The sequence below is a fragment of the Megalobrama amblycephala genome, linkage group LG6 (genome assembly GCF_018812025.1).
Source record: "Megalobrama amblycephala isolate DHTTF-2021 linkage group LG6, ASM1881202v1, whole genome shotgun sequence".
Lineage (NCBI taxonomy): Eukaryota > Metazoa > Chordata > Actinopteri > Cypriniformes > Xenocyprididae > Megalobrama > Megalobrama amblycephala.
In genome coordinates this window covers 44166573-44177835 of record NC_063049.1, presented here as the reverse complement: position 1 = coordinate 44177835, position 11263 = coordinate 44166573, and the positions used below count along the sequence as shown (strand labels likewise).

The window sequence follows — 11263 nt, the reverse complement described above, 5'->3', positions numbered from 1 at the left end:
ACTTTGTATGTCATAATTTTGACTTTTTATCTCATAATTATGACTTAGTGTCACATCATAATTTAATACCATAATTTTGACTTTTGTCAATGAAATGTCAAAATTGACATTAAATCATAATTATGAGATGAAAAAGTTAAAATTCTGATATACTGAAATTATGACATAAAAAAGTCAAAAGTATGACATACTAAGTCGTGAGTATTATTTAAAAAAGTCATAATAATGACAAAAAGATGAAATTCTGACTTAAAAAGTCAGTCAAAATTCTGAGTTAGGCATAACTGACAAAGTTTAAATTATGAAAAGTTGAAATTTTGACATAAAAAATCATAATCATGACAGTCAATTTCGATTTTTTGTCAGTTATAACATAAAAAGTCTAAATTATGACATAAAAAGTTTAAATTATGACATACCAATTCATAATTATGTCAAACTTCGTATAATTTGACTTTGTATCTCATATTTATATTCTCATAATCATATTATACTGTACTAAGTCAAAATTATGACATAAAAAGTTATCATTTAGACTTTGTCATAATTTTGACTTTTTATCTCATAATTATGACTTAGTGTCACATCATAATTTAATGTCATAATTTTGACTTTTGTCAATGAAATGTCAAAATTGACATTAAATCATAATTATGAGATGAAAAAGTTAAAATTCTGATATACTGAAATTATGACATAAAAAATCATAATCATGACAGTCAATTTCGATTTTTTTGTCAGTTATAACATAAAAAGTCTAAATTATGACATAAAAAGTTGAAATTATGACATACTAATTCATAATTATGTCAAACTTCGCATAATTTGACTTTGTATCTCATATTTATATTCTCATAATCATATTATACTGTACTAAGTCAAAATTATGACATAAAGAGTTATCATTTAGACTTTGTATGTCATAATTTTGACTTTTATCTCATAATTATGACTTAGTGTCACATCATAATTTAATACCATAATTTTGACTTTTGTCAATGAAATGTCAAAATTGACATTAAATCATAATTATGAGATGAAAAAGTTAAAATTCTGATATACTGAAATTATGACATAAAAAAGTCAAAAGTATGACATACTAAGTCGTGAGTATTATTTAAAAAAGTCATAATAATGACAAAAAGATGAAATTCTGACTTAAAAAGTCAGTCAAAATTCTGAGTTAGGCATAACTGACAAAGTTTAAATTATGAAAAGTTGAAATTTTGACATAAAAAATCATAATCATGACAGTCAATTTCGATTTTTTGTCAGTTATAACATAAAAAGTCTAAATTATGACATAAAAAGTTTAAATTATGACATACCAATTCATAATTATGTCAAACTTCGTATAATTTGACTTTGTATCTCATATTTATATTCTCATAATCATATTATACTGTACTAAGTCAAAATTATGACATAAAAAGTTATCATTTAGACTTTGTCATAATTTTGACTTTTTATCTCATAATTATGACTTAGTGTCACATCATAATTTAATGTCATAATTTTGACTTTTGTCAATGAAATGTCAAAATTGATATTAAATCATAATTGTGAGATGAAAAAATTTAAATTCTGATATACTGAAATTATGACATAAAAAGGTCAAAAGTATGACATACTAAGTTGTGAGTATTATAAAAAAAAGTCATAATAATTACAAAAAGATGAAATTCTGACTTAAAAAGTCAGTCAAAATTCTGAGTTAGGCATAACTGACAAAGTCTAAATTATGAAAAGTTGAAATTTTGACATAAAAAATCATAATCATGACAGTCAATTTCGATTTTTTTGTCAGTTATAACATAAAAAGTCTAAATTATGACATAAAAAGTTTAAATTATGACATACCAATTCATAATTATGTCAAACTTCGTATAATTTGACATTGTATCTCATATTTATATTCTCATAATCATATTATACTGTACTAAGTAAAAATGATGACATAAAAAGTTATCATTTAGACTTTGTATGTCATAATTTTGACTTTTTATCTCATAATTATGACTTAGTGTGTCACATCATAATTTAATGTCATAATTTTGACTTTTGTCAATGAAATGTCAAAATTGATATTAAATCATAATTGTGAGATGAAAAAATTTAAATTCTGATATACTGAAATTATGACATAAAAAGGTCAAAAGTATGACATACTAAGTTGTGAGTATTATAAAAAAAAGTCATAATAATTACAAAAAGATGAAATTCTGACTTAAAAAGTCAGTCAAAATTCTGAGTTAGGCATAACTGACAAAGTCTAAATTATGAAAAGTTGAAATTATGACATAAAAAATCATAATCATGACAGTCAATTTCGATTTTTTGTCAATTATAACATAAAAAGTCTAAATTATGACATAAAAAGTCTAAATTATGACATACCAATTCATAATTATGTCAAACTTCGCATAATTTGACTTTGTATCTCATATTTATATTCTCATAATCATATTATACTGTACTAAGTCAAAATTATGACATAAAGAGTTATCATTTAGACTTTGTATGTCATAATTTTGACTTTTTATCTCATAATTATGACTTAGTGTCACATCATAATTTAATACCATAATTTTGACTTTTGTCAATGAAATGTCAAAATTGACATTAAATCATAATTATGAGATGAAAAAGTTAAAATTCTGATATACTGAAATTATGACAAAAAATTCGAAATTCTGACAGTCGAAATTACAAGACTCAATCATAATAATGACATATTAAGTCAATTTCAACTTGTTAATCATAATTTGACTTTTAATCTCAACTGAGTCACAATTTTGACTTTTTATCTCAATTATGACTTAGTTTCACATCATAATTCACTCGACTTCTGTCAATTATGAAATAAGTAAAAAATTATGACATACTAAATCATAATTATGAGATGAAAAATGAAAATTCTGATATACTGTACTAAATCGAAATTATGACTTCATATGACTTATGAATCATAATTAAGACATAGAAAGTCAACTTTTTAATCATAATTTTGACTCTTAATCTCATAATTGATAATGTCATAATTGATTTCTTACCTTGTGTCTCATCATTTTGACTTGTCATAATTTAAACTTTTTGGCATAACTATGACTTAAAAGTCAAAATTCTGACATAAAAAGTCAAAATTTTAACATACCAAAGTCATAATTATGTCATACAACAGCAAGCCATAATTTTGACTTTGTATGCCATAATTATGTCTTTCACATCATTTACCAAAGCATTATTTTTTTTCTTCTCTGGCAGAAATGGGCTTCATATGATTCTTCCTAAACAACCTGTAAAACATCCTGCTATCAGATCCTGTTCATGTCACATAAATAATGAATCGACAGCAGATGGTTGACTGTGTCATTTAAGAACTTAATTAGAGACGTTTCCCAGTCAAGAATCATTCCTCATTTTATTTGATCAAAACTTCAGTGTTTGTTCTCCAGACATGAATGAGCAAAGTATCACAGAAACTTGAGGAGACAGAAAGAAATCACCTAGCAACTGCATAGCAACACCAAACACCATCACATCACATCGTCTTCAGGAAATGTAAACATCATGTTGGTTTTGACAGTTTCTATAGGAACAAATGTAAGGAACTTTATATGCAACATTTCTGGGTACTTTAAAATGACACAAGTGCCTAAAATGACCATTTCATTATCAACAAAGGCACTTTAAAGACACATTTGGGATTAGTCTTCTATAGGAGGTCTAATATTATAAAGCTTAGTACGTTTGCTAAAAGTGCATTAGTCTTGGGTTAAAGTAACTGGTCACGGAATTAGACTTTCTCTTGAACAGCAGCTTTTTAAACATCACCTACATAAACATAACAGTCTCAAAACATGTTCATTCCTGCATCTGGAAGACAATCATTAAAGGTACAGCACCTGAAACAGGACAATCACGTGCAACAGAAACATGCCAGAGAAACAGAGAAACACAAAGTGCATATGTGAAAATCAAAAATAATCTATAACTATCTACACGTTCATTAGAGCGTCATTCTAATGAAATTGTGGTGCATAATTTTGCTAAAAGAGATGATTGCATTAACGTTTGTTCCAGTTGATCGTCCTCGTCCATCCTAAAATTTAAAAGGCAGCTGCTCTTTATTTTCATTTATAAAAACTCAATTTATACTGTGAAAAATTAATATTATAAATATGTGGAAAATAGTTTCTATGACATAATTGTGTTTTTTTTCCTACTCACTAAAGTACCATATTATTTATTTAAATCTATTTTTTTTATCTGTTTTTCATTATTTCAATTCTCATGTTAATTATGAAAGTTTTGGCCGATAACCGATATATTGGCCGATAAATCGAAATCCAAATTGTTATATAACTTTAGAGAGTCTGATTACAAAAACAAAAGTCTCACCATTAAAAGCCATTTTTAATGTTATCATTATCGGCCCTATAAGAAAATTTGGCCGATAATAATAACATTAAAAATGAACATATATCAGCCGATACTGATATGGTGGTCGATATATAGTGCATGTATATATATATATATATATATATATATATAATAGGGTGAAAATTTTGGCCGATACCGATAATTCTTTATATTTGATAACCGATATATTGGCCGATAAATCTAAATCCAAATTTGTATATAATTTTTGAGAAACTGAATACAAAAACAAAAGTCTCACCATTAAAAGCCATGTCCCAAACACACAATTATAATGTTTTCATTAAAATATTTTGTAGTCTTTATGACAGACTTGCACTGCACATGTTCAACTTAACTATATTTTCCTTTTTGAAGTGATTTCAATCATATTTCAAGCAATTCAAAACCATAATGGTGAACAATGCACATCTGAAGTATCTCAGCTGAAGGAAATGATCCATTATTTATCAGCTTTAATATATCGGGCAAATTTTCTTATCGGACCGATAACGATAACATTAAAACTGAACACATATTGGTCGATACCGATATTGTGGCCGATAAATTGTGCATCACTGATGCTAATCAATTCAGTTTATTTTATTTAAAATTTTATTTTTTATTTTTAAAAAAGGTAACACTTTTACTTAAAGCACTTATATATAATGCATTAAAAAAGTATTTTAATGCATTAATTATGCACCTTATAATGCATTGTGTGATCTTGTGAATAATTGTAACTACAGTTATAATACGTTATAATGCTTATCTACAGTTTTAGAAAATATAATGCATTAAAACACTATAAAAAATTATTTTCGTGATTTATCAAATCAACTTGAGTTAAATAATGTGGTTCAGATAACATAATATCTTGAGTTTCTGTTCATTAAATCAATCGCCTTCATTGTATTAAAGGATTAGTTTATTTCTGAATGAAGATTTCCTGATAATTTCCTCATCTCCATGTCATCCAAGATGTTTATGTCTTTCTTTCTTCAGTCGAAAAGAAATGGTTTTTGAGGAAAACATTCCAGGATTTTTCTCCATATAGTGGACTTCACTGGGGTTCAACAGATTGAAGGTCCAAATGTCAGTTTCAGTGCAGCTTCAAAGAGCTCTACATGATCCCAGACGAGGAATAAGAGTCTTATCTAGAAGGTCATTTTCTAAAAAAACATAAAAATGTATATACTTTTTATCCATAAATGCTTGTCTTGCACTGCTCTGTGATGCAACACGCTTTACATAATCATGATGAAAAGGTCATGGAAGTACCGATCCAGTGTTTACAAAGCGAACGTGCAAAACTAAAACACCCGTTACAAAAAAAAAAGGTAAAACAACAATATCGGACAATTTTGAAATTGAAGGAGAAAATTTCGCTCTACCACCCATCTTCCACCTATGTCACGTGACGTTTCCAACGTGATTACGTAATGGCATGGCGCATCTCCTTTTTTTTTTGTACCTTCAACCTGTTAAACCCCAGTGAAGTCCACTATATGGAGACTAATCCTGGAATGTTTTCATCAAAAACCTTCATTTCTTTTCAACTGAAGAAAGAAAGACATGAACATCTTGGATGACATGGGGGTGAGTAAATGATCAGGAAATTTGAATTCTGAAGTGAACTAATCCTTTAACCCAGGTAACTTGCTTTTTTAAGTTAAACCAACTATTATTTTTTACAGTGTGGCAAATAACCAATTTCAGATGTAAAAAGCAATCTGGAAATATTGTAATGCATTTTAACTTTGGTTACAATTATTTATGAAAAGATTATAATGCACATTATGAATACCTTTATACATAAAGGCTTTAAGTAAAGTGTTACTGAAACATCTAAATCAGATGTAAACAGGCAGCTCAGCTGATCCTAAAGTAATAATGTCTTTGCATATGCTTCTAATATATATTATAACAACTTCCATCTCATCCGAAGAGATTTGATATGGGTCTGGATTTGACGGGGCTCTTGAGCGAATCATCTCCTTCCTCGTTCTCCCTGAATGAAGTGCTGTGGACGATCTGCGTCTTGAAGCGGTTCCTCTGCAGCCTGATCCGGCCGATGGAAGACTTCCGATACAAAGATCTGGGTTTGGACTGACCGTCGCCGGCCATCTCCTCAGGGTGGTTCAGCAGCCGAAGAGGGTTTAGGTTGGATGGAAGGACTTTGGGAAGCTTCCATCGGCCGGCTCCGGGCGCATTCTCTGTGTCCAAGTTGGCACAAGCCCCTATAATGTCTTTAATGTCCCCCGTGACGGTGGCTCGCAGGTACTGAGACGCTTTCTTCCCGCTGTAATCCCTCACATCCACATCAGCATCATAAGCGCCCACCAGCAGCTTCATGATCTCTATGTGATTGTGCATGGCCGCCAGGTGCAGAGGTGTGTAGCCGGCGCTGGAGCGTGAGTTTACGTTGATGGTGACGTTGTGCCGCTTGGCAAAATCCATCAGCATTGCGAAGAGCTCGTGTTTGCCTTGCTTGGCCGCCCAGTGTAGACACGTGAAACCGGTGACAAAGTCCTTCTTGGAGATGAGTGTCGGTTCACAGACGAGCAGACGCTGGAGACTGTCCCATTCGCCATCTGCTGAGCACATCATCCACTCGTGCTCCAGCGGGTCTAAGGTTACCGAAGCACAATCCTCTTCCACAGAGGACGATCTAAAGTCACTGTTTCTGGCTGATATGTGCCCTGAGCAGCTGCGATGCACCAGTGAGCGTCTCACCTGCATGAGCATTACATATTATATGCATTTGCATTATATATTATTATATGCATTATGGGCATTTGTATTGTATATTATATGCATTACAGTACATGCATTTGCATTATATATATATATATATATATATATATATATATATATATATATATATATATACAGTACAGTCCAAAAGTTTGGAACCACTAAGATTTTTAATGTTTTTAAAAGAAGTTTCGTCTGCTCACCAAGGCTACATTTATTTAATTAAAAATACAGTAAAAACAGTAATATTGTGAAATATTATTACAATTTAAAATAACTGTTTTCTATTTGAATATATTTGACAAAGTAATTTATTCCTGTGATCAAAGCTGAATTTTCAGCATCGTTACTCCAGTCTTCAGTGTCACATGATCCTTCAGAAATCATTCTAATATGCTGATCTGCTGCTCAAGAAACATTTATGATTATTTTCAATGTTGAAAACAGTTGTGTACTTTTTTTTTCAGGATTCCTTGATGAATAGAAAGTTCAAAAGAACAGCATTTATCTGAAATACAAAGCTTCTGTAGCATTATACACTACCGTTCAAAAGTTTGGGGTCAGTAAGAATTTTTATTTTTATTTTTTTTGAAAAGAAATTAAAGAAATGAATACTTTTATTCAGCAAGGATGCATTAAATCAATCAAAAGTGGCAGTAAAGACATTTATAATGTTACAAAAGATTAGATTTCAGATAAACACTGTTCTTTTGAACTTTCTATTCATCAAATAATCCTGAAAAAAAATATTGTACACAAATATTTTGTACAATTGTACACATTAAATGTTTCTTGAGCAGCAGATCAGCATATTAGAATGATTTCTGAAGGATCATGTGACACTGAAGACTGGAGTAACGATGCTGAAAATTCAGCTTTGCATCACAGGAATAAATTACTTTGTGAAATATATTCAAATAGAAAACAGTTATTTTAAATTGTAATAATATTTCACAATATTACTGTTTTTACTGTATTTTTAATTAAATAAATGTAGCCTTGGTGAGCAGACGAAACTTCTTTTAAAAACATTAAAAATCTTAGTGGTTCCAAACTTTTGGACTGTACTGTATATATATGCATTATGGTATGTGTATTTTCATTATACAGTCAAACCAAAATTTATTCAGACACCTTGAACATTTCATTCTTTAATACTTTGTTCACTATAGTTTAAAAAAATGATAATACAATATGACAAGATCTCAGAGTTAAATTAAAAAAATTAAAAAAATTAAACTTAATTATGTCAGATAACACTTAAACAAAACATGGTCAGGTCAGTGTCTGAATAATTTTTGGTTCCAAATTTTTTATCAATTTTACTGGTAGTCCACCCTATGAAGAATTTCAGTGTGCATACTGCATTACAGTATGCGCATTTGCATTATATATGATATGCTTTATGTGCATTCCTATTATATATTATATGCATTACAGTATTTTCATTAGATATTAATATGCATTATGTGCATATGCATTATATATTAATATGCATTATGTGAATTTAGATTATATGCATTACAGTATGTGCATTTGTATTACAGCATTTGCTTTTACATTAGATATTAAAGGTGCTCTAAGTGATTCTGGGTGGAGTAACTTCCTGTTAATGTGTGTCAAACAAGTGTTTTCAAACAAAACAGAGGCTAGCTAGACCCTCCCTCCTCCTCCTCTCCGTGCTTCCCGAAACAGTCATGAATGCGCATTTAAAATCATTCTTGTCAGTTATTGGCTGGAGCATGTTTATTATGTTTTGTGGTCCAGGCTGCACCAGTTTGTTTTTATTGCCGTTTTCAGAGCTTGTGGCGACTACAGAGACTGCGTTTTTTTAAAGTGTGTTCAGGGGACAGGCAGCTAGCGGATAGGGAGGAGATGTTTGCTGTATGTGACAAAAAATGTTTTGGCCTAAAAACGCGTGACATCACTTAGAGCACCTTTAATATACATTATGTGCACTTGCATTATATATTATATGCATTATGTGGATTTGACATTATATATTATATGCATTATGTGTTTATACATTATATATTATTAGCATTATGTGCATATGCATTATAATATGCATTATTTGAATTTAGATTATATGCATTACAGTATGTGCATTTGTATTATATATTATACACATTTTGTGCATTTGTACTATATATTATATGCATTATGTGCATTTGCATTATATATGATATGCATTATGTGAATTTGGATGCGTTACAATATGTGGATTTGCATTACAATATGAATTATGTGTATATGCATTATATATTATTTGCATTATGTGCATATGCATTATATGAAATATGTGCATATGCATTATATTATATTATCCATATTATAACATATTATAATTGCATTTTGTGCATTTGTAGTATTATATATTATGTGCATTATAGTTTGTGCATTATATGCATTACAGTATTTCCATTTTCATTAGATATTAATAGGCATTATGTGCATATGCATTACACATTAATATGCATTATGTGAATTTGGATGCATTTCAGTATGTGCATTTGCATTTTATATTATTTGCATTATGTGCATATGAATTATATGCATTACAGTATGTCCATTTCCATTTTATATTATATGCATTACAGTATTTGCATTTTCATTAGATATTAATATGCATTATGTGAATTTGGATGCGTTACAGTATGTGCATTTGCATAATAAATTATATCCGTTCCATTATGTGTAAATTCTATATTATTTGCATTATGTGCATATGCATTATATATTTTATGCATTTGCATTATATGTGCATCATGAGCATTTACATTATTGCATTATGTGCATATGCATTATATATTTTATGCATTTACATTATTGCATTATGTGCATTTGCATTATTATTATATGCTTTATTACATGCATTTGCACCAGTCTCACCTGTGGAGAACTGCTCATCATGAGCTCTATGAAGTTCTTGCGGCTGCCTTTTGGGGTGCTGCCCTCCTCAGACTGCCCATCATGTGCTCCATCCTCAGAAGAGCCCAGCAAACTGCGCTGAGATCCCCTCGATGTTCTCCTTCTACTAATGATGACCTGTGATGTGACAGAAGCTTTGCCAAGTGGAGCCTCCAACTCCAGTTCTCGTGCCCTAGATTCCGGCTGTCCGGTTGACTGGGCATTGGAAAGCTCGGGAACATTTGATTCGACATAATTTCCAGGCACATTTTCAAGCGAGACCTCTGGGAGATTACAGTGAGAAAGTGCAGAACTGTCTTTCTCGATCAGCGCGATGTCTGACACACACACCTCCTCACATTCAGCATCTCTCACAGCGTCTGCTTTCTCCTCGGATTTTTGATTCAGATCATGTTTTCCATCGATTTCTGCCTTGACATTCCCGTTCTCTTCGATCTGCAATGCATCTAATCCTCTCTTGACGTCTTCATCATCCTCCTTCTCCTCATCATCGGGCTTCTCATCCTGCGCGCGCCCGCTCCGCATCTCCGGGTATCTGTACTTCTTCTTCAAACATACCACTTTCTCCCCGTTTTCCTGCTTCACATACGCGATATTGTCCACAAAACGCTTAAACCTCTCTTTTAACACGGCTCGCTTCGTATTTTCACTGCTCAGAAAGACTTTAAAATGCGCTATCAAGTCCTTGTTTTTCACTCGCCCCCCATTTTCCAATAGAAAGTCCAGAACGGATTCTTGCGTGCACTCCGACGCCATTATATCATGTTTTATATTTATAAACAAGCGAATAGATAAATTAACATCGTGGTAATTTTAATCGTTTGTCTGGGTGCTGGTGAACATATCGCGTCTTTTCTTGTATTAAAAGTAGGTTGAGATTGAGTACTGTGCGTTGTGTGTCAGATAGGGGTCGGTAGAGCTTATAATGATGTTTGCATCCTAGCAACTCTTGTCTGGAGAACAGGAATCACTAATGTGAAACTGGAGTACTAGAACGTTCATTCGGGCTCAAACGCGCGCAGCGTTAACGCTGCAGGCGGCTGCAGTTGAGCCAAAATGGATTCCAGTTACACCTCCACTCACTGAGGGCGAGTCCGAACTTGGAGCGTACCACTTTGCCGGGACAAGGGGGGTTGGGGATGTTCTGAACATTAGA

At 31.5% G+C, this 11263-nt stretch overlaps 1 protein-coding gene across 1 annotated transcript; it reads right to left on the bottom strand.

Moving 5' to 3' along the window:
• Positions 1 to 6139: 6139 nt before the first annotated feature.
• Positions 6140 to 11186, bottom strand: sowahca (sosondowah ankyrin repeat domain family Ca). The gene is made up of 2 exons (XM_048194805.1): positions 10069 to 11186; positions 6140 to 7155 (listed from the first exon to the last, which is right to left on the bottom strand). The coding sequence occupies exons 1-2, from the start codon at positions 10861 to 10863 to the stop codon at positions 6358 to 6360; spliced, it is 1593 nt and encodes a 530-aa protein (XP_048050762.1). The 5' UTR covers positions 10864 to 11186; the 3' UTR covers positions 6140 to 6357.
• Positions 11187 to 11263: the final 77 nt, after the last annotated feature.